Raw genomic sequence first — 25,368 nt, forward strand, 5'->3', positions numbered from 1 at the left:
TCCCAACAATTATTTATTAAATTTAACAAAATTAAGGTTTAAATACATACACTCTTCTTAATCACATACACACTCCTCAGCATTTATTTCAGGGGGAAAAAAAAAAAAAAAAAAGAGGAAACGCTGTTTTTTGTTAGCCTTGCTCTTCAGTTCTCATGAACTGGAAGAAGGCAGAAGTGTTTGAGTTGCTAATGTTAGCTAAAGAGTCCATTTTTGCATGTCAATGCCAGAGTTAGGAAACATTTGTTTTGGTTTTGTGTTCTTTCTTTAATTGAGAGAACAGTGCTGAATTTTAAAAAACATAAACTTGTATTATAGGAACATATTCAGCCTCTGTTGTTCAAAGAATTTTGTTCAGTCTTGATAGAATAAGTAACACCTTTTTGATCCAATTATCTGTCAATTATGACCACTTAGAGACTTCACAAGAAGAAAGACATAAGCATGGATATTAAACTATCCAAATTTTTCTTAGAAAAATATCAGTGTTAATACATAAATATTGATAAATTTTAGTAGAAATATAATGTATATTAGGGCCCAGAAGTATGTACAGTATTCAAACACAGTAAGATATGACACAATTCAATTTACAATTGTTATCTGTCCCAGACTACTTCGTTATAAAATAGATATCATGCTTTCCTAACAGGAATTCAAGGCAACCTGAAATTGGAAGTTACACTGAACTGCTAGCAGCAAACTCTGTGGCATCTCAGAGTTCCCAGACAGTTTCTTTCTCTGTCACAAAAAGGAAAAGCTTAGTGCCTCTTTGCTGCAGGATTTCTGCAAGATTCTTTCCCTTTCCAAAAATGAGCCATAACAGACACTGCAGTCTCCCATTCCTAAATGGGCCCCACTTTTCTACAGGGATGAGCGTTTGCCCAGCATCTGAGATCCACTCACTCTGGTCACTCAATATGCTATGAGTAGCGCTCACAGACTGGAAAGAAACAACTCACACAACTTTTACCTCAATTACTCTCTTTTAACAGATGACAGGGAGGGAGATTTTAAATAAGTGTTTGTAAAATGCCTGAAAGACCCTTATGGAAAGATTCGCAGAAGCAATAAATAACAGCAATCCACCTTACCAATATATCCACAAATATCCACTCTGTTTATTCATGCAATTTGTTCAGTCAACTCCTAGCTCTTTAATGTGCTACATTCCTTCTCCATAACTTCTGTTCTTTAGTTGAAACAGTCTTCTTGAAGATAGAACACTTTACAATCCATACTAAAAATAAGGTTGAAACATGTAAGGCTGAATGTGATGCTAAAAGGAAACAAAAATAAACAAAACCACAACAATCTGCAAAAGTTTACTTACTAGAGAAAAGCCTTTCCTCCAGCTTTCCCAGGTGAAATACATACCCCCAGGTGCTCTCATTTCTTCTGATTGCAGCTTTCATGCTGCTGTGCCTTTATCTTTCTTGTAACCCTTCACTTTCTCCCTAGAGAACAGAAAATGTCTGATTTACCCTTTCTCCCAAAGCTAATGTTTGGGAAGGCTACAAGAGAAACAAGGATTGTGTTGCAGTATTTCTTTATGTCTCATACAATCAGTGTGCTGTTGCTGGCGACAGACATTGGCAGCAATATCACAGGTGTGCCACAGGCACAAAATGTGACATACATCAATTAAATCCATCAAGTCATGCATTACTTTTATTTGCTCATCCTTCCAATTGAAATCCTTAGAGAATCAGTGAATGATTGAGAAATGCAAAGAAAAAAACATACTTCAGCAATAATAACAACAGAATCATTTACACCAAACATTATTTAAACCACTTTTTATATTTATGTTTCCCAATACATTTTGGAAATAGGGAGGCTATTTCAAAAGATCATTAAAAGATTTCTCAAGTGGCCATTATATAACTTATTGGTAAACTTCTCCCACGTGAAATAGACTTTAACCTTCTTCCTAGAGTGCTCCAAAGTGCTTGGTGAAGTGTCTTACCTTTTCCCCTTTGCTATACATAAAGAAACCTGAAGAGCAGACTAGAAACTACAAGATTATGTATGTATATGTCTATGTTCTTATTTGTATCCATACATTTGTGCATATGTATACATTAAAGCAGGGGTTTTATATTTGCTTTGAATCCTTTAGGCCTTGAAGTTCTATCTCCTAAGATTTTTTATTTTTTTTTCATGGGCTCTTTTCACAAATATTATTTGGATTCATATATAACCTTGGAGCAAAACCACCAACTTCTTTCTTCTTAACATTACTTCTGCCATTCCTTGGATAACCCCTGAGAAAAGAAATGGAATAAAGAGAATTAATCTTAACAAGTAACATTGTAATGAAACATGACTACTGGAATTTACTGTAAAGGATGGGCAGAGAGCAGTTTATATTTAAACAACAGGTACAATGTTGACTAATTTACTTATGCATAACTTACCCTCCTAAGAGAGGATCTTAGCAACCATTTTACAGCTTCACCATTTCCAGACAAATTGACTGAAACTCAAATGAAGATTTATAATGCTAACCCAAGGCCAAACTCAGTAGGAAGAGATATTATATTTATTACTCCATAATGTGTATGCTGTGTTCTATTTGCACTGTGTCTGATAGAGTTTGTATCTTGGAGTAAATGTTCTTAAAGAGAACTTCAAGTGTCACAGAACACTGATTACATAGGAGCAGATACAGAAACTGAACATCCGTCATCCACTATTGCTACATCCTTAAAGTCAAAGCTGCAACGCTGTCACAGTGAAGCAATGTGAAGAATACAATTCTCTGCCCAGCAATTCTCCTAGGACATAAATAACATCAAAAAGAATAACTCTCTCTACCAAAGTATTATAGCAGCATGTCGGGTTACAACTTTAAATTGAAAATATACAAAAGGACCACTATGAGTAAATTAGATGCCATGATGTGGAGATGCATAACCATAAAATGTTGGCATTGTTTATAGCAATGTGTTTTCACAAATATGCTATCAGTTAAGTATAGTTACCCATAGTTAACTGTGGTCAGCAGAAGAAACTGCTTTTAAAAACAGGCTGCTCTGACACATTAGTGGTGTTGAATAAATACCAGTCTTGCAGCACCTCCATAAACAATGCGTGAAATATGATAGCAGAAATCTAAATCATCAATGGAGTTCAGAGATTTTAAGAAAAAAGCTTACTGCAAACAAGCATTCCCTTGTTACTGTGGATGTCTGACAATCTTTAGAGGAGAAAGATTGCTCTTTTCAGAGAAAGCAACTTCCCATGCTGCAATATACACAAGAGATGAATTGCTCACATCAGTAGGGCTGTTCTGCTGTTTTTCTATGGCTAAACCCCAATCACTGCATAAGCCTGGAAACTTTTGAGTTTTCAGGGTTTTGCTCTCAAAACCTGAAACACATGTTGGTCAGCTTGTACTCCTCCACTCTTCCATTAGACAGCAACACTGTGTGATAGTATGCTTTAGGGACTGACTGTCAATAAGACACTAAGGATGATACAATAATGATGCAAGGATAAGGACTGACAGCAGAAACTAAACTTCAGCCCTGCCAGGAAGTTGGGGAAGACATGTAGCAGGACAGTCCAGACTTAGATCCTACTACAATGCATCATGAAAAAAAAGAAAAAAATAGGACTCATCTTCTGAGGAAGTTTGTTGACTGAAAAGTAAAAGGCGGAGACTGTAGAAAGAGGGAAGGAAAAAAGGCTTCTAATCCATAGCATAATAAAATCCAAAGAAAATATATTTGATCAGTGGTGGAGAAAAATCCTATTCAAAAACTAGAGAATGGTAAGCACAAATAAAACTTGCACATTCACAGACTTCATGTGAATAGTCATCTTTTCATCTTCCTTTTTCATTTCCTTAAATTATGTTTGTTTGTAGAAGAAAGAGGAAGCAACTTTGAGCAAAAATCAAAAGTAAACTACCAAAAAATAAAAGGAAACACTGCAGGAAACACTGCTTCTTTAGGCATTTGCTTTCTAGGAATTAAAAAACATTGTTATTTATTGTATTTATTTCTTTTTCAAGTGTAATTCTATACAATTTGCAATAATTTTATAGCCTAGAGCTTATATTCAAAGATATTGCTATTCTTCAACTCTTCAGAATTTGATCAAGTACTTCATCACAAAGAAAGCTATGCTCCAACAGGGGAAAAGGACAAAAAATATTATTATTATTATTATTATTATTATTTGTACTAGCTTCTATACACTATTTAATTAATAGTACACAATGTTTCAGTCTCAAAAATGGATAGTTAATTAGCATGGCAGGTGATAACAATCAATCATATACAAGATTCAAAAACACAAATGATTTATGAACCCATTACGCAGTATAGAATAGGAATTAGCTTTTTAGCAGTTAGATTACTTAAACAATTAGTAACCAGTTCTTCAGAGGCTCTACTTTGTGTTACAACACTGACCTGTTGTCTGCCCCATTGACTACTGCAATTCAATTTGAAGACAGGGTGGAGAGGTGAGTGCCTTATGAAGACAGCTTCAGAAAATAGATGAACAGTGTGCAGTGAATGGCAAACCAAGTACAGGGAAAAAGAAGACAGTGGGTACTGTCAAATTCCCACTGACTCAGATCAGTCAAGTATCTGTCCTTTTGAGAAATGAAATGAGGAAATTAAATCAAATTGAATTATTCATTATGGAATTAAATTATGCATAGGAGTTGGATTAACTCTGTGATCTACTAACTCCAGTTCTATTTTACCAGATTCTCTGTCAGGTAACTTATTCCATCATTCTTTATGCATTCTCTGTTATGCTTTTCTTCTGTTCCTTTTATCTCAAGTGTAGAATCACTTTTTAAATACTACACACATCTAGACCCTCAGGTCACAGGTATAGCTTATTTTTTAGTTTATTATTATCATTATTATTTGTAATCTAGTTGTGTTTAACAGCTTCTGTTAAAGGAACAGAATTGCTTTTTAAGTTAACAGGATTCAACATTGCCTACCAAAATAAAATAAAATTTCCATTTATATATTGAATCTGATCCAAATGAAACCATCTTCTCCAAACTGATACATGAAGCATATATTGAACTAGATTATGAAAGAAACTGAGGAATCTTTCACTGCACAAGCCATTTCAATACTTAAGAAAGCGCAAGAGAATTTTAAACATGAATGGGCAACAGATGAAGTGTGGATGAACTGTCTGAGAAACTGTTCCAGAGTTGAAAGACCAGATTACATCATATATATGCAATATTCAAATGAAATGGAAATCTCTGGATAGGGCAGCCAGAAATCTTTAACATTTTTAACAACAAATAGAGAAGTCACTAAAGTTTTTGTTTTCTTATTGTGCTACTGAAAAAGATGTTAAGATTACCTAGATTATCTGACTTCCAGGAACAGTTCCATTTACTGTTATTTCCAAGAATATTCCATTTTCTTTTTCTTTCTTGAACTATTTTCTACTTCAGCATTAGATTAGGGTTTCAGTGTTCTCAAAAATGACAGATATTATTTTCCTTTTTTTCCATACAGTCATAACCTGATATATCATCCTTGCAGTGTCTTCTTATCATTCCAAAATTGAGATGATCGTTAGAATTACAGAATAGAAAAGACTTATCTGTTTTAAAAGTCAGTTGGGGTTCACCGATTTAGCCCTTTTGAGATTACTCTGTATAACATCCTAGGTAAAAGTTTATGAAGTACAAAAGACAAAACTAAAACCAAGACAAATTAAACACAGTGTTTTGTCCAATAAAAGTCCCCTAAGCAAATCATGAATTATTCTTTCTGAAGCAAATAGCATGTAACTACACCACCACAGACCTCATTTGTTCCTGAGAGTTCTTAATACTGCAAAGACTTACCCAGATTTCTTCAAACAAGTTTAGCATTCTACTGAAGAATAACAACTACCTTGTTTGTGTAAAATGTACACTGTAGACCTTTTTTACCATACCATGCTCTTTCAGCCCCAAGGTGAATACAGCCACAGTGTTTCTGTGGGACACCACCACAGAGGGAGTATGCAGTGCAAACAGACATTTATCAGATAGGTTTTCCAGAGTCTCCTCAAGTCCATTCCATTTTCATGGACTCCCTGCTAACACTACCATGTTTCAGTAGTGGTAGCTGTGGATCTCCTACAGTATCAATAGACAACATCACCCAAAAAATAAAATGTCAACCACTATAGACTATAGTCAGCCTAACTGTAGACTGAATTTCATGTACAAGTTTGAGCTGAAGATTTCTTGGGCATCTGCATGAATGAGAAAAAGATATATGAAATAGTTAAATCTCATTATTACATCTTGAAAATAAAAATATATTACTTCTTTGTTTCTTTTTTTTTTTTTTTTTTTTTTTTTAAATATCAAATTACAAGGTAGCTAGTAAGATTTCCTAGTCCTTCACTGCTTGGACTTGGAAAGAATAAAAATGAAAAAGAACAGATTGGAAATTTTCCACTTATTACTGAATGGCTACCAGAATGGTTGTATCTAACTTATAAAAGCTGCTATGAAATACTTCTAAAAGACTATGAAGCTAGTGCATTTAAATATTAATTTGGTTATCTTTTCTTAAATGCTGTGATTAACCTATAATTCCACCAGTGAGGAAAAGGAATCTTGAAAATATTACTGTATGGGAAATTGATAATCACATCCTGAATCATTGATTAGTCAGCTGAGGCAAGTGCTGGGTCAGCTGTGGGAGCACAGGTGAGAGTAATTTAGCTGTGCTCCAGGAAGGGGTGGAGCTTGACTCCACTTCCTCTAAACCTCATTTAAGGGCTGACCACCACTAAGGCAGCATCTTTTGGAGATTGCTCCTTGGTGGAGATTGCCTCAGTGGTTCCTTGCAGAACAAAGGCTTCCATACGGTTGAATTTTTCCTGTAAATAACCTTTTGGCTATTTACCACTATCATCTTTTCATTATTGTCACCATGCAAATACGTATAATTTTTAATGCATTAGAATATTTTAGCAAAACAAAAAATGCAAAACAAAAAAAAACATTTACTTTTCATACATTTAGCCCTTTTCAAAGTAAAATAGAGTGTCTATCTTGTATATTGAATTGAATGGAACTCACTTGTTTTGCTTTTCACATTACTTCTGTGAAAGAGAAGATCTGTAAAACTTAATGACATTTCCAGAAAATGCTTTGTTTTTGCTTTTGCTTCTTTGTATTCATAAAGGACAACAGGCAAATATCTTTGAATCTCATCATGTGATCTGAAAAATAACTTCTCATGGGCCCACTAAGATTTGTAATGTTTCATAAGGTCACTTTTTTCCCACAGCTCTCTTGCACTGTGGGTTCATCCAGAATGTAACCTGCAAGAGATAGTTCATTAGAGCTTACTACCAATTGTCCTCTGCCATACAGGAGATTCAGGCTTCATATTTAACACCTCAGTCTTTAGAGTAGCAGCAGGCTGCATTAGCTTGTTTTAAAAATGAAAATAAGAGAGTGCACAGTACTCCTTTCACATTGTTGCAGAACTCAGTTAAGAATTTAAGCTGTGATGTTCTCTAACTCTGGTTTATAATCTGCAAAAATAATCTCTGTAATTCTAAGAAGGATGGGGAAGATGCTGAGAAAGTCATAACTAGTGTGGTTCCTGCTTAATAAATATCTTATCCTAAGCAAACACACTAAAATGCTTTTTTTTTTTTTTTTTTTTCTATAATAAAGAAATGGGAATATATTGGTTTTTTTTGTTTTTTTTTTTAATTGTTTGATTTTAGTATTATTCACATAGCCAATATAACCTGATTAATATTTAATAAGAATCTGTATATTGTTTACAATAGTCACTGAGGTTATTTTGCATTACTTCACTGTATTCACTGTATTACTGTCACTGACACTGTCCTGCTTTGCAATTACCTCCAAAAATAAACTTTTAGGAGTCTGTAAAAACTACATGTTTATGAAACCATGGTGACCATATGTGCCTTAGAAAATGGTTGTTAAATAGTAGCCATCTTTTTTTTTTTTTTAAACAAGAACCTGTTGATTACAGATTCAGGATTCCTGCAAACAATTTTTTTTCAATTGTCAGATAAGCATTGGCCGTGGACATAATTTTGGTAACCATAAAGATGGGCAAAATAGAAATCCTATGTATTTGCGGAGTTTCTGTACAAAATTTATCACAATGATTAAAAGAAATCAGCAGTAAAATTCTGTAATGCACTTTGAAGAAGTAGGCAAAGAGAGGAATCACTACTTCAGCATTTTACATTCAGGTCCATCTTTATCCTGCATTAAAATTCTCTAAGAGTAGATATTATTTTTCATGTAGTACATCAAAGGATAATGTCTTGCCAAATGTTTCTTTGAGATTATTATAGAACTTTGGGTTTCGTTCTGTATTATACTTATCAGACTCCTTGCAGAGTGTGATTCATTGCCACATATCTTCAGTGTCCTTTTTAAATCAGGCTTTCTTGCAACTTTCACTTGCAACCTTGAGAAGAGTGCATCCAATGAGAGATATTGACACCCTCAACCTGTCTGGCAGATATTCCTCCTTAATTTTAGAGAATAGAAGTATACTATTCAGGAGGATCTTTTTCCTTCTGTAGCATACCAGAACAGTCCAAAGAGATTTTGGTAAGAATTAAGTACATTAATCACTTGGAACAGGTCCTGGATCTCAATAGATCTTAAAATGCTTCTACCTCATTGCCAATACATGAAGTAGTTTAATTTGGAAGAACTTCTGTACTTGAAAGAATACAGTGTCCTGAATCTGTTTTTTCTTATGCAAAAACTTCCTTTTAGCTTTCAACATACAAAGTATATTCCATTCTTACAACAATAAGTTAATTCGAGAGAATGTATATAAACAGAAACAAAAAGGAAGCACATTTCCTACTGGTAAATGGGTCTGAGTTTTAATCAAATTAGGCTGATTATGCTATAAGTAATCTAATTATCATGCAAATGACATTAGCCTGTTCTCTTCTGATATGATCACCCTTGTTCTTTTTGACTTTTTTTGATTTGTTTTAATCAAGAAGAATTTTGATTTAATTTTGGGCTTAGAGATACAGCTCTGATTATGGATCTTTTAGATATCTAAACATATTTCATATTTATGTCTAGAAGTACCACAACAACTAAACTGGGATCCACTAGATTTGATACAGTGAATTTTCTTATTGACTGAGTTATGGACAGCAAAAACAACAAAACAACAAAACAAAATAAAACACCATTTTCACCTTTGTCTAATTAATTCAGTGATAACCGAAAGTTCGTGTAACTTTACCTGATATTGTGGAATACACGTTGTGATATAAAAGATGACACCATTAAAAGAAAATCATCATAATTTTGCATTAAAAGTCAAGCAACTGTGTTTGCTAGTGTGCTGCTTATGTACACTAAAATGAAAACTATACTATTCTTCAGTAATGATCCAAAGTATTTTAATTATTCTTTTTAAAGCAATTATGTTTTGGACCATCAAAGCAGAATATTGTAAGAATTTTAACAAGCTTTTGATCTTTAAAGCCACACTAAAAGTAAACTATATCCAAGTACAGAAAAAAAAAACCAAAAAAAAAAAACAACCAACAATATTTTATTTATAATCTTAGTTTAGTGTTTGAACTACAAATTCTGGTTCTAGAATTGCTTAAAAGATCATGGGTTTTATAGGTTTTCACAAGTAAATTAATTTTTTTTTTTTCCTTTTTGTTCCTTTTTTCTTTTTTTTTTTTTTTTCCTTTTTTCTTTTTTTCCTTCACAGAATGCTCCTTTGGTAAATACAGAGCAAATAATCAAATCATTACATGGAGAAAAAAAAACGTTTTGCTTGTATGTTTGCTCACTTGTCGAGTTGCTGCTAATATTCCATTCCCTGTTGAGTAATTTCATAAAGGGCATGAGAAAAGAAAAGAAGAGAAAAAGTGACAAAATAGACTGAATCTCACCACTAGAATTCACCATAAAAATTCCCAAAGTGTAACAGAATTCTTACAAAATTTCCTAGGCCAGTTCTTTTAGGGAATCAAGATCTCTATGAAAAATATGGCAAATGGGAACTAGGGTTGGCTGGGAATTAAAAAGGGAAGGAGGAGGGTAAATAAGTGCAGCAAAAAGAGGTTCTGAGGAATACACATAATTTGTCTGCTTTAGATCACAATAGAATTTTTAATAAATAAATTTCTTTTTCTTTGTAAAGACACTTTTTGAAACAGTAGATTTAGCCCAGTCATTTGTGTCATTTGTTTTATAAACCATATTTTGTTTTTCCCACCCCCACCCCATAATGTCATAAACGTTTTAGATTTGAGTCTCTTGTACATTGTCTTTTGAGTTCATTCGGATCAATAACGGTTCATGCACTGAACTGTGTATTGAATTTATTGTGTTAACTGTTGTTGTGTGGTTGAAAGGAGACTTATAAGAGTTATAGTGATTTAGGTGCTCATGCTCTATTGCTGGCATGGGCAAGTGACTCTCTATGGGTGTGTCACCTGTAAGCTCATCATCCACATTTATGATTTCTACAGTCCGTGTTGGAGCATGATGATTTTGCCTGTGATGCTGTTTCCTCATTTTGTAGAAAATTACCAGCATCACAGCAGCCATGAGAGTGATAGCCACAAAACAACCAATTATGATTTTGGTAGTCTTCATAACCTCATCTATTCCTGGGATCCCGTTGTTTGCGTCCGTCACAGGAATGGTGAATGTTTTTTCTGTTGATCTTGTGCTCTGTGGAGTGAGTGAGGTTGTCATGTTAGTGGTCTCCCAGTTGGTAACTGGTGTGGGCCCAACCTGCTCTGTGGTCTGTGCCTCATCCTGAGAAGGTTCCACAGTCTCTACTGTGACAGTTGAAAAATAGGTATAGCCAGGGTTATCCAGGGCAGTCACGTTCAGTGTGGCAGAAGCTGTGGTATTCCCAACAGAGTTACTCACCATGCATGTATACAAACCCGTGTCTTGCACAGTTACCTTTGTAAAATTTAATGTGCCATCACTGAGCACAGCAATCCGAACTCTGTATGCCCCATGTGTCATAACAGATCCATTTGGAGTAATCCAAGATACAGAGGTCAGGGAGGTTGACGCCCGGCATTTCATCTCTGCAGCCATGCCTTCGGTGACGTTGAGGTCTGCTGGTGGCTCCACAATGACTGGAGCATAACACGTGAAGTAGTTCAGGTCCAGTTCACCAATGTACCTTCCTTTCAAACTGGGAGGTGTGTGGCAACGGGCACAACATGCAGTATTAGAGGGTGCCTTGTCTTTAATCCACCAGCTAAGCCAAAGGATATCACAGTTGCAATTCCAAGGATTGTGATGCAAGTGGATCCTTTCTAGACGGAGCGGTGTGAACAGGTCATGAGGCAGTAGTGTTAGATTGTTGTGTGCCAGATTGATCTCCACAAGTGATTGAAGGTTATCAAAAGCATTCCTCTCTATCACTTGAATCTGGGACTGTATCATCCACAATTTCTGAAGATGCATTAACCCTTGGAAGGAACCTGGTCGGATGGCAGTCAAGTGATTTCCAGAAAGGTCTAACTCATCCAGTTTTACAAGTGGGGTGAGGTTAGGAATCTCTCGCAGATTGCACATGGCAAGATTCAAATATCTCAAGTTGGACAGACCTTCAAAGGCACCTTCTGAGATGTATGAAAGCCTTTTCAATTCCCCCAAATCCAGTCTCCGGAGAGAAGGGATTCTGTTAAAAGCATAAGAAGGTATGCTCTCAATGGGGTTGTTTCTCAACCAAAGTTCCTTCAGTTTTGACAAGTATACAAAAGCCCCATTTGGGATAGTGGTCAGACGATTGTCAAAGAGTTCCAAAGTATTAAGATTGGCCAGACCATTGAAGGCCCCTATTTCAATTGTTCTGATGTGATTCCTGCTGAGCTGCAGGATTTCTAAGTGCCTCAGATGCTTGAAGCTATTCACTTTAATGATTTGGATCTGGTTCTCATGGAGGTTGAGTAACCGGGTGTTGGTGGAGATGCCGTCTGGCACGTCTCTCAGATTTTTCCGTACACAAATCACTTTACTGAACTGGTTGCTGCAGGAGCAGACTGAAGGGCAAGTTTGAGCCCTCACTAGACCAGCTACCACAAGAAGCTGAAGAGCCAGCAGCACCACAAGCAGGGGGTCAAATAGGGCCCTGTTAAACCTAGGACCTATCATTATCTGCTGTGGATGTAAGGTCATCTTGTTCAACATTCATAATTTATCTAGTGTTGGTCCTTCTGGAGTTTGAATAGTCTGAAAGAAAGAAGGGAAAAGGACATTAAATTAATGCCAAATATTTAAATGTGCTCTCCAAATAAGGACAGACTTCTCTAGTCCTTTCATGCCAATATACCAATTTAATTAAACTGTAGCAAAAATAGCTATGCAAAGTCTAATATTTCAGTTCCTGTACAGTTATGCTAGCTGTAAGTCACAATGAGATAAGAAACATCCAGACACAAGCTTTACCTGCTCATTCCAAAAGTATAATTCATGTACTATGATAGCAGATAAAAATTTCAACCACTCTTGATAATTAAGGGAAATATTCTAATGCAAGAAGAGAGTTGAAAGAAGTGGCAAGCACCTCCCCCTCCCCACCCCCCTGAAAAGTAAAATAATAATCATAAACATGTTTAAGGTTCCAACTTTCTTGACACATTGTAAATAAATGAAGACAACAGATAATATCAAGAGGAAGTTAAAATTCCTGTTTTTTTCTGGTGGGTGAAACTGTTTGTCATTCTAAATGTAATTCCTACATCAAAATCTGAATAAAAATAAAACTTTTAATATTAAATGTAGCAGATTGGGAAAATGTTAGGGCAATATCTATCCTATTTTAGATTTTAATAACAAAATGGGGGAAAAAACAAAAAACAACAACAACAAAAAAACAAAAAACATACTGAGTACCAGTTCTTTTCTATCATTAAACAGCACCATCCAAATTCACAATATTTCCTCTTCAAATCCTTTGTTTGGCATCAGAAGCAGAGAAATACTCATTAGTATACGTGTGCCCAACAGAGAAATAAGAATAGGTATTTAAATGCTGAAAAATATCTCTGTAGCTGCAGGGTTGACAATTTCATCAGTATCTCTAAAAGAAAAATCCGACAGATCTTACTGTAAGGAGGAAAAAGATTTTACACTAAAAATGATCATTATCCTTCTAAGTCTTTCAGTACTGATTCATTTGTGGCAATTCTTCAAGCCCCTAGCCTTCAGTTCAGTTTCAATCTGCTGCCTTCTACAAGGTCCCTCTGCTGTAGAGATTAATGAAATTTCCTATAAATCAGCCAAAAGTGAAGTCTTATAAATTACAGCAAGCTTAAAGCATATTTCTAACCTAGAGCACTCAGATACATAATGCATGTATTCAGTAAAATAAAATACTAAAAGGCAAAGGTTTTTCCACTCCAGGCACTGAATTGTTTCATTTTATTTCAAGAAGCTTTCTTTAAAGAATATATACTAACTTGCATCTCATAATTCTTTTAATGGAATACTTTCTCTAATTGTATATTCAGACAATGTGTGTTTTGAGAGTTCGTTTCTGCATTTAAATTTTTTTTTTTAGCTTGTTATAATGTTTCAGAGCTAGTATGAGCTATCATCTCATTTTTAATAATTTACTGCAGAAAACAAAGCCAGTATTATGGACACCTGTGAATGGAAATGGAAAGATCTGGGCTGTTTGTTTGATTTGCTCTGTAAGTGTTATTTATAAAACATAAGTCTTGGTATGAAAGATTCATGAACCTAATGTGTTCTGCAACCTTGTGTAAGTCACTGAACTTCCTTCTCTGTGGCTTAACTTCTGTCATATGATTCTAGAGAACACCACAGCTGTAGTGTTAGCTGTTACTGCTCCAGCCTCTCCATGCCTTTCCTCTGCCAATAGCAGTACTCCTGAACATTGGCTTCATGGGTTTAAGGTAACAACTAGACTCTGGTGAGAAGTGGCTGCTGTAACACCTTTGTTTTTACTGTAGGCTTACAGGGTCACTCAGAGGTGCTCTTGGTACTTTATCCCTATCCCAAGCTTTTGCTTGTTAAATATAGGGATAAAGATTTCTAAGCTAATCCCTAAAGCACTCTAACAGAAAAGTTTTCTTAAATAAAAAATCCACCGTAATAAAACTACCTGTAAAAATTGGGATGAAAAGGACCATCTTTCTTACACTGTCATGAAGAGGAATCTGCCTGTTGTGGTCAGACATCAATGAATCTAATATCAATTTCAAGCTCTGAAGATCTATCATCCACGAATTTTGATGCTGAACATTTATTAATCATCTTCTTTGTTAGCTCCTATTATTTTACCCAAATATTTGTCCCTACTTTTATTGAGTACGTTTATCATTTTTCTGCCTCACTTTTTCTCCTCTTCTAAAACATATCCCTTAATGACTCCACTAATGAGTAATAAAACAGATGAAGAACCTCGCCAAATTAATTATCCTGCCATTGCACTGGAACAATGTTAGTGTCTTCACTGCAAGAGCTGACTGTTGTCTTTGTATGCCTAGTGTGGCCCTAAGCACCTGTGGCTCATAGAGCTAAAGCTTTCTTTTATGTTCTCTCTCATACCCATTTGCTGCTAAAGGCCAGCTTTGCAACAGGCCATCTCTACCTTTCTTTTTGCTACTTTGTACTCTCATTCCTGTAGGAGATATCCTGAAGGCTTGGAAGAAGCACTGGATTAGTAAACCAAGAATGTGTAGCAAACACTACCAAGGTCATACAAACATAAAAGCATAACAAACTTGAGAGAGCAGATGTCCTCAACATCAACCAGCATATGCAAAAACTATGCTCAGCTGCTTTGCCAGCCTTCATAAAGTCAGTCATTTCAACCCATGCTGCAAGACCTGCAAGGCACTTCTTTCCTGTTCCAAATTCTTGTTTTCACCATCTCCCATCATTCTCTTCATTCATTCCTTTATCCAGAAAATCTTTATTTTTCCATCCCTACACACATGCTCCATGGGTTTAAAAACATAATAAAGATAAAAACATTTTATTTGAATACAGTACTGAAGTACAGAGGATCTAATGATATAAAAAAATTACCTTGGCCAGCAGAAGCTATGCTATGCAACCTCTTGAAAATCCTCACTTCCAACCTGCTAGTTTTGCATGATTCTAATATTCTGTGGTGAGATTCTCTGTGTCAGAAGGAACATATTAAAAAACAACATGTTCTTTTACACTGGCATCTTTCCATCACTAAGAGCTTAAGTTTTCAGGAAGTATTTTCTAAGTCATTTTAAGTCAGAGTTATTTTAAATATAAAGAGTGTGGAAACACCCTGGAAAAAAATATAGCCAGTGCATAAACACAGTGGAAAATTAATTTAAAGGCTTGAAGAACATTATGGTAATATGTTAATGGGCTTTACATAAAGATTCACCTGGGACTTAGTACTAGAATGATTTGTTATTCAGTATCCATCCATTATACTAGAGACACAAACATTTATCTTCATAAATCCACATATGGAACACAGATCATCAACCGGCTTCTTCAGTCTATCTTGACAACTTTTTGTCTTCTGAGCAATTTGTTTTCATCTGTCTAGTACTAAAATATCAATTCAATGGTCAATTCAATACCACTAGTGCCCTCTGCTGTATACATTTAAAATTTGTTCAAAAGGCTAAGAATACTCTTGCTGTTCTTTCTATTCCCCAGACACAATCAGAATTTTTAAACTCCGTTTATATAGTAATATATTTTTTTCTTTATGGTCACATAGATACACATACATACAAACATATATCTTTAGTTTATATTCTATTTCCTTAGTGCTCAGAAAATCTTTACTCAAATAGACTCCTGGTATGTCTATTCTCCTCTCTGTACTTGCTTGATACTTAGTCCTGAAGTAGTACTCATTTTCCTGTAAGCAAAAAGCATTGCCCTCTTAAGTTCCAATGCAGAGGATGGAATAAGAAATGACAAAGCTACTCTATACTTTTTCTTAAAGACAGCTTGAAGGACATGGCTGTTATACTACTGAAAGTTAACTTTGTTGAGCATGTGTATGCAGAGATGTCAAGATGCCTTCCTCACAGGCCTTGTAATGAAATCAGTAGTTCATTTTTCATTCTTTTTTTTTTCTTTTTTTTTTTTTTCCTTCCTTTTTACCTATTCCATTCTTTATAATTAGGTATTCGGCTTGATATTAAACTTACATCACTTTTTGTTATTTTATCAGTATAAAGTGACTATACTCACCTTTAACAGTGTACTTTGATTCCAAAAAAAGAATTCCTACACCTTTCCAAAGGATCCATCTGATGAGGAATGCAGATGGCAGAAACGGATCACTAGCAGTTGCTTCTGGCAACTCAGCTTTCTATCTAGTCTGTAGGCCTTTGAGTTACAGTCTCAACAGCAGAGCAACATGATGCTAAGGCCATGCCTATAACCTAATATACAGTTTATGATACTGTATAATCTAATACACAACAGTTGGTGCTGTACATCTCCACTGAAAAAAGTACAAGATGTGAGACTATATATCAATGTATTGAAAATATGGTAAGAAAGTATCAGATATCAGGTGTTTAAATGATTACAGTACAATTAAATCTTCACAACACTCCCTCAAGTTTATGCCAGGAAAGTTCTAGATGAGCATGCTTTTTACAACTAAGTCAGTAAATACATAGATATTTTCAGAAAACTCCCCTTTTCTTCACTTTATATGTCACAGTTATGTATGCCGTTTACCACACCCTTTTAAAGAGCTTATTGAGAGAAATATCCTTTGCAAAGGTATCTGTATATTTTAATAAACAAGGCACCCTACAGCTGCAAATTAAAGGGCAGTTTTCCAAACATATGAAGAGGATCTATGTGTGTCAAGCAGCTAATTATGCTGGAAAGTCTCTTCTGGTAACATCAGCACTAGAGCACTGCAAATAGTTTCTGTATGGAACACAGCATGGAAAACAGTAATAGAATAGGTCTAAGGTCCAGGATGACCTTATGCAGAAGTGACTCTTTTGACTCTCTTTTGAATAACTCTGAATGCTCTTAGGGTCTCAAATTGATCCCTTCAGGCAGCAATGCCAGCAGAAGAAGCCAAGAGAATTGCAGAGTAGATACTGGGAGGCAAGCACACAGCCTGTTTTAGCTGAACAAAACAGAAAAATACACAGCCCTTATCCCTGAACTGAGACTGAACTGTGGGCAGGGAGATCCACTGGGGTCAGAAATCCTCCACCAACATCTGTTCTGCAAATGCTCTGGCAGCCTCAGATGTGTGGCCCCATATGGCTGTAAAGGGTTGAGCTGATGGAACCACATTGCTTCAAATTCATTCACCATACTTTCTTGTTCTTCTTCTTCCTTTCTGGCCTGAAATCCTTTCCACCTGACTGCACCTCTGTGGACTAGTGCTGAAGTGTAAACACTTTGCATGCTCATATACAGTAAAATGACATTTTTTTATTCATTACTTTTGCCACCAATAAAGAAAATCATGCTATATTATTAATAGAACATTACATAATAATTATACAAAATCTGCAAATAGACTTGTTAACATAGATCTCATGTCTCTCTCCTCCTAGCCTTATTTTTTATCACTGAAACTATATAGCTGTGTATCTTTTCCTCCATTCTTAAAAATCAGATTTCCCTTTCCACTGCTACAGGACTTTAAAAGTCTCAACAGCAGCTTAGGGAGCCATTGCAACAATGCTTAAAAACCTGGGAGGTTTCAAAGCCCAGCAGCTTTTATCTATTCGTTATTTATTTTAGTTGTAGTTAAATATGGTGGAGGCCAAAAAGGGCAAGATAGGCAGTTCTGCAATGGAAACTGATTACATGTGAGACCAAATAAATCAAGACGTGCAACACAAATTATTTTCCTCTTTGCATGTTTCACTGCTTCACTCTGGGACACTGTCAAGATTTCCTACAGTCCCTTGAAGCATGTAAGTGTAGGATGCAGAGTGGATATTGCTATATCACAAATGCTTTCTGGTTCTCTTCTGAAAACCCTCTAAGTCTTAAATGAATCACTAACAGACTAAACAGAAAGACCTAAATCTGGATGGACACATCCAATCCCCCTGAATCACCATTCATTTCAGGAAAGTTCAATCAAGGATGAGTTTGATCTAATCTGCCTTTCCATTCTTTTATTTCCTTATACAGAAAACAGCTTTATTTGACAAAATTTCATCTTTCCTCCAGGATGTCTTCCTACGGTTTACAGAGTTTAATTTAAATGAGAGTTTAATCAAAATCAGTTTCATATGTCCCCTCCCCCTATTTATACTTTTTTTTTTTTTTTTTTTTTCACTCTGAAGTTTGATTTGTACTTTGTATCCTCAGTACAACTGAAAACATTTTCTATTTTATAGGATAACCATAGGAAATAGCAGGAAATTGATATTTCTTTAGGACACATTATTTTTATTAAGAGGACTTTGTTGGTTTCTTTATTCATTGTGATAATTTGTGAGGATATCATCCAAATGGTGAAAAGAAAAAAAGTAATTCTCTCCAGACTAGTCACAATTGCATGAATGGAAGCAATCTATGAACTTTCCACTGTGAAAGAGCTTAAATTCTTTCATAAAAGCCATCACATTACAGCTTGGTAATAGTCCACGCAGAAACATTCTAGAAATTTAATTGGAATTAACTTTTAAAGTGGGTTAATTATATTGCATTAAATCTTTGTGTGGACACTCTTATTTAGAATTTAATTTAAGCTAAATTGAATCAAGGCCACTGTAATTTCAATTAACAGTGTCCATAAAAGAATGTAATGCAGTTTAGCTAGTCTCTTTTCAAAGTTAATTTGGATTCATTTTCTTGAAACCCCATGTAGACGTTAGGAACTTTCATTCTGTATTGACTTGGGCTTGGTTCAAACCAATTACATGAAGGTAAAAGTGTTTCCAACCTCAAATTATTCAAGTCGTATTTTGCTCTTCCATTTTCAGTAATTCATTTGATGAAACGCCATTTCTTTTAACATATTATTTTGCTTTCATCTTGTATGTTCTTCTAGGCAGATATTTATGTAGAGAGAACCACACAAATGTACAGAAGCAATTTTGCAAGAGCTTGGATACCATAATTCTCTTAATTACTTATGGTAGCATGTCACTACATGCCACATGTCAATTGTAATAATAAACAGAAGTCATACAAACACTTTCAGGATTTCACCCGAAGGTATGTATTTCTTCTAAGAGATATACATCAGTGAACAACCATTAAACTGTAGTATGTCAGAATTTTTGAAAGGATGCTTTCTCCATCTGTTTCTGGTTTATTATCAAAGCAAAATGACAGTTACCCTTTTTGGAAGGCATCTGTAAACTGCAAACAAGTTAGTAAAAAAAGAAACCCTTAGTAAAAAATTATATGATATCCTACAGCAGTGTTTGAAACCACTGCAGTCTTCATGCCTGCCACACTAAGGTCACTATTTTATATAGATTTTTTAAAAAAATTATTATTATTTTTTTATAACAGAATAATAGACTAGCAGTGATTTAAGACAACATCTATGTAGAAGTACTAGCATAACACAAACAAACCAGTTTTAGTCTAGTACAATATTATCAGTTAGCACGTGGAGATATTAAACACTATAAATTACAATCATTTTCAACAACAGGCTATAAGATTTTAAAGAAACAGGTAAAAACTGTCAGGTTACAGCTATAGGATATTAAAACGTGTTTTTTATGTAGATGAAAAGGCAAAAAAAGTGCAAGACTGGCGGATTTGAAGACATTTCCCCTTCTTCATTCCCAAACTGTCTCCATACTCACAAAAACAATATATAGAGATAATGAAAATATCAGATCAAAACACCACATAGTATAGCAATGCTCACACAACCATATGCGTGTCCAACTGGTACAAGGAAAATCAAACGGAAGAAATGTATATTAGATTATATATTTGTCCTTATGAAAGTTTCATCCAACTCTTATGACATGCGAGTTCAGATTTTAAAGCCAAAACCAATAGCATTTAACATTCTTTTCTAAATTACAACAGTGGATATTTCTTTCACAAAAAAAAAAAAACAAAACCACAACATAATTTGATCATTACTGAGTTCTTGACTTCAGGAGCTAATATAATAAGGAGATATAAATATTTTAATTTGATAAAAATATAATACACTTGTGGATTACTAGTACTTTCTGTGCATTGGCAACATGGATGCTCTGGTAAAAAATGAATTAATTTAGAAAACAATTAAGATTTTTTTTACATAAGCAGATTAGAGGACTGTCTACTTCACTGCTATAAGGTGTTTGTGCTTTAAAAAGTGCAGTTTTTCCAAATACATTTTGAAATACACAGAACAGAGGCAACTGCAGGAGAAAAGCAAATTATCTTAAAGAAGCAATGCAAAGTCTGCATTAATGCTTTTTTATTATGATTTTTTAATTTTATTTTTTTTTCTATCACTTAGAATGCACACCTGCCCAAATACATCTACACTATAACACTGTGTTAAGAAAAATGCTTAAAGATATGAATTATTTGATACTGAGCTGGAGAAGTGCTGGATAAGTATTTCATAACCTTGGTAACTATGGACTGTATCACTAGCATCCATTATTCTAATAGACCTGGGAGAAACACATCCAGCTAACACACTAAAGCACCAGAGTCCATTTTACATCACTGCATTTGTAGTGGCTAACTGAGTCCAAATTACTCCCTCATTCTGTTAATAAACATAGAGACAAAGTGAAAAAGAGACAGAAAATAAAAAGTTACGGCTGCAAATAGCCTCGAGTCTGGCAACCGATGGTTAAATTTCTTGTCCTTGGTAACTATGGAAACCCCTTAAGGTAAGAGCGGAACACAGGCATTTTGTGGTCTGCAATTTACAAGCTGTTTATTTAATTATGAAGGAATATGAAACTGTTAGGGGCAATGCAATTATCATACTGTGATTGCATTTTAAGAGAAAAAAAATAGGTACAGAGAATTGCAAGAAGTTAATTTTTTGGAAAATTACTTGTTTTAGGACTTTTATGAATCTGCCACACATTTTATTTATTTATTTTTTAACTGAGAGTTTAGGTTCACTATTGTTATTTATTTATTTTTCTCAAAACGGTATGAATAGCCAAAATTAGCAATATGACATTTTGCCATAATATCTCTCAGTAGATTCATAGCAATTATGTCCATTCTATGCCCCATGATCAAAACCAAGGTCAGGCTGTATTTCAATTAAACCTTAGGTTTCACCAAAGTGCAGCACAGCCAGAATAGCAAGCACATTATTACCAAATCTATCACTGCTGGGCAATGAATAGGTCACAGGTGCTCTTGCATACACTATTTGTACACCTTTGAATATTACAAGTGGGAAAATGACTCAATTTAGGAGGCAGCTAGTGAAATAAAATTAAGAGTGAAACTATGTGATGACTCAGGGGGACTATAACAATTACCAACAACTATCTTCCTAGATCTCTACAACAAACTTTGACCTGATACTTCTGTTGTTGGGAGTTGCATAAATGTAGTGGCTGCAGAGCCTTCTGCACCCACTGGAAGTTTTGGCAACCATCCACCATTGACTGGATTGATTTAATAAGACACTGAACATAAACACATCCTCACAAGATCTCTGAAAAAAGAAACAGGTTATATACTAGTTCATGACTGAATAAACTGATGCATTAATGCATTAAAGTGGTTGGCAAAATTTAGCATGTATCTGCAAGATAATGTGAAAACATGAGCTTCATGCTCCATGCTGATTAGATGTATTGTGTGTTGCTCCAAAAAATAACCATGAATTAGCTCTTTGTTACTGGCCCTAAGCTAAGATGCCTCACAGTGCTGCTCCAGCCTAGCCTCAAGAGTTCAAGACAGTCTGCATCTGAGTGGAGCATGGATGAACTTTGCTCCCAGCACTACACAGGGGACTAAAAAGATATGCTGGAATGAAAATTGTCAGCAGCCAAGGCAGGACTGGGAGCCAGAACTCCTGAATCACATTTCCATTCAAATGTGAACTTTATGTACATATTAATGCATGTACTACTCAAGCTTTAGAAAACCAACATGCTATGACATTTAAAACTAAATTGGATTAAATGTTAGAAAATGTTCTGTCCTATTCTGCAGTTACCTGTATTATTCTTATTATAATATTTGTATACCTTCCAGAAATGCATTAAATATCTTATATTTGATGTTTTTGTCTGCACATCAAAATCACAAAATCACTTAGGTTGGAAAAGATTTTTAAGAACATCAAGACCGACTTTTTACCTAACACTAAGTAAACCACAAAAAATTATGCCCTCAAGTGCTACATCTCTTGCCTCCGGGACTGGGGGCTCCTTCACCTTCCTGTTCCAATGCCTGCCATCCTTTCCATCTAGCCATTCTTCCCAATATCCAATCTAAAGCTCCTCTGGAATAACATCACCCTGCATCCTATCACTTGTTATCTGAGAAAAGAGACTGATGCCCACCTCACTGCAGCTTCTTTCTTTTCCTCCTACAGAAGAACTGCATTCAGATGGATAAGTAGCATTATAATTATCTGCTAGTAGTATCAACTAGTAGTTGATAATATAGTCTGCAGTCTTCAAGGAATACATTATGAATTCTTACTTGAAACTAATTGGATATCTCAGGAGAATTGTTCTTCTCTTCAGCCTAGAGAACATGTCACAGATACTGGTTTCACTGGATCACCTGAGTCTTCAGATCAGTCCTTCCTACAATGGGAATAGGCAAGGACTACTGGGGACCTACTGTTTCCAGTTCCCTGCGTAATATCTCCAAAGCTTACTCTTGCCAAGACTCTGCAGTATATGGGCTGTGATCTTCTGTTTCTTGGCTGCAGGAAATCTTTCACATAAACCATAAGTCAGAGAGGGTTTTGGCAAGCTCTGAACTACTTTTTAAATTTAAATGCTAAAAAGAACCTGAAAGAAAATTCCTGCCATAGAAATGTTGGCCCATGATGTCAGAGGCAGATGCTGGTAGTATGGCAGTAGAGACTGAGTCTTAACACCAATATTTTGTTCCATTTTGTTGTCAAGTGACAGATGGAAAAAGACAGGCAGCCAGACAAAATGGTGTCTGACAGGAAAGTGCGTATGAAGCAAAGGTGTGTCACTGAATTCCTCCATGTGGAAAAAATCTGCACCCACTGACAATCATTAACACTTACTGTATGTTTACGGAGACCAAACAGTGGATGAGAACACAGTGAAGAGGTGGGTGGTGTTTCTGCAGTGGCAACAGTGATAGTGAGTCACCGCTGCTGGTGCAGGTTTTAGAAGCGTGGCATGCAGGCTCCTGTTTCTCACTGTCGAAAATGCTTACCTAATGGTGGTGACTACATTGGAAAATAGTGTTTTGTAGATGAGAATTTGCTTTATCAAACAGTGTTATTGTGTTCTATGTTGTTATCTCCATGAAAATAAATAGGAGACATTACTTTTGGAGCAAACAACATAGTTAATCAAAAAAGGTAAAATTTCCAGTAACAGGTGGGTTACCTCTATCCTCCTACCAATTCAGATTCTGAAATACAGATACAGTATTCTAAATTCATGGGTTGACCACAGACTTCCACTTTAACAAGATTTTTGTGGGATAACAATGGTAAAAACTGACTCCTACAGAAATCAACTCTCATATGAGAATAAGAATTTGGTACACCAAGCCAGCTGCAGACTACTGATGCACTTGGACTATGATTTCATACTTTTAAGATAAATTTTAGTGTGATGGAAATTTAATTTTCATTTAATTTAAGTAATAAAGTAAGAGGAAAAGTAACTAAGCTAGCTAAATAGGCAAAGTCAATGTGTGTGACAGCATGCTTTGAAACAAAAGTCATTTAATATTATAAAATTTCAAGATATTAACAGATTGGATTATTAAAAGATTCCAAGTAATGGTGCTACTTTAAAGATGTTTTAAAGCAAGTGAGGAATCCAGGGTTCAAAATAAATGTGAAAAATGTCTGTTCAAAGCAGGATACATTTAATAATTTATGTTATTCAAGGATATAAGTATGCTTGTTTGTAGTAAAACTCAGTTTCTGTGCTGACTTTTATAGATGATCTTTGAAGTCCCCTCTGAACCAATCCATTCTATAATCAGAGGCAGCACTGATACCACCTATTACTACAGATCTTCAATATCTGCCATTATAAAATGCTGTTGTTGGTTTCTTACAACTTTGTAAATTTTAACCATTTACAGATGCATGCAATGTTCTGTGAAAGGGATATGCCTATACAATAGTTGCTGAAAATATACATACTCCAGGCAGCTTTGAGGCAGCTGACGTCCTTACAGCAACAAATAGTAACAAAAAAGGGAGCACATTACTGACAAATATACAAGTACTAAATTCAGGTTGCTTTTTAATTCTATACACTGAGAGACACAGGGCTCCTATGAGAAAAATATCATCCGGCCATGTAATTAAAGTCAATATCAATACAGAAGCTTGCACACCAATACTTGCATTTGTTTATGCATACGTGTACCTAGTATTCTTTGATAAATATAGTTCAAAATTAGTTCTAATAAATTATGATTCCTACCAGGAAAAAATGTTTTTTGATTTCAATTAAAACTATTGCTCTAGCCTAAGTACATCAAAAATACAGCTGAATGACAAAAGTATTGCTGTTTCCAGATCTCTCTGGCTGATAACTATTTCCTGGATTCTTATCTACATTCACTATTGCAGAACAGTGTGTGAAGATAAGTACACTAAATATGTTTTCAGACTGTCATTATTAAGGGTCACTGAAATACTTCAAGAAGACGAATACATTGATAATGCACCTCTTCTTCCAAAAGTATCCTGGAGAAGATTTCTGGTACCATCAGACCAGTGTATTTCACACCAGCTCCATATGGTTATGGGCTAAAACAAACAATGACAAATGTAAGTGCTAAGCAATGTAAGCGCTAACATTGCATTGGAATACTGACACTGTACAGTGTACATATCCCCAACATTTTTCTGCCTTACAGACCTGTATTGGATAATGGGCCGTTTAGTCTGGAAGCTTACATGTATTTCTTACTACTTGCCTGATATTTCTATCTATATCCAGTTTTGCAAGCGTGCCTAATGGTGGCTATTACCATTGGTTGCCAATATCTGATGCTGAACTGCAAGAATGATTTTAAAACCTCAGTCCAAGTAACCTGAGGAAAATATCTTCATTTCTGCACTCATATTACTATCCATATGTTCTCTACTATACAAAGCTCAAGAACTATCAAGATATAATAGCAGTAACTAGAACCAGTGAAAACTACAAAAAGATACATCTCACAGTGGACCTTCACAGAAGCACAGAGAT

At 35.2% G+C, this 25,368-nt stretch overlaps 1 protein-coding gene across 8 annotated transcripts in view; it reads right to left on the minus strand.

Moving 5' to 3' along the window:
- Positions 1-10,136: 10,136 nt before the first annotated feature.
- Positions 10,137-25,368, minus strand: part of LRRC4C (leucine rich repeat containing 4C) — a 426,317-nt gene continuing 411,085 nt past the window's right edge. For all 8 annotated transcript variants that reach the window (XM_032444954.2, XM_032444951.2, XM_032444950.2 and 5 more), the window contains one exon: positions 10,137-12,247. In XM_032444954.2, the coding sequence (XP_032300845.1) occupies positions 10,289-12,205 (1,917 nt within the window). In that variant the 5' untranslated portion in view covers positions 12,206-12,247 and the 3' untranslated portion in view covers positions 10,137-10,288. The remainder of the gene's footprint in view (positions 12,248-25,368) is intronic.

The sequence above is a fragment of the Coturnix japonica genome, chromosome 5 (genome assembly GCF_054131305.1).
Source record: "Coturnix japonica strain WE chromosome 5, WE-NBRP24, whole genome shotgun sequence".
NCBI lineage: Eukaryota > Metazoa > Chordata > Aves > Galliformes > Phasianidae > Coturnix > Coturnix japonica.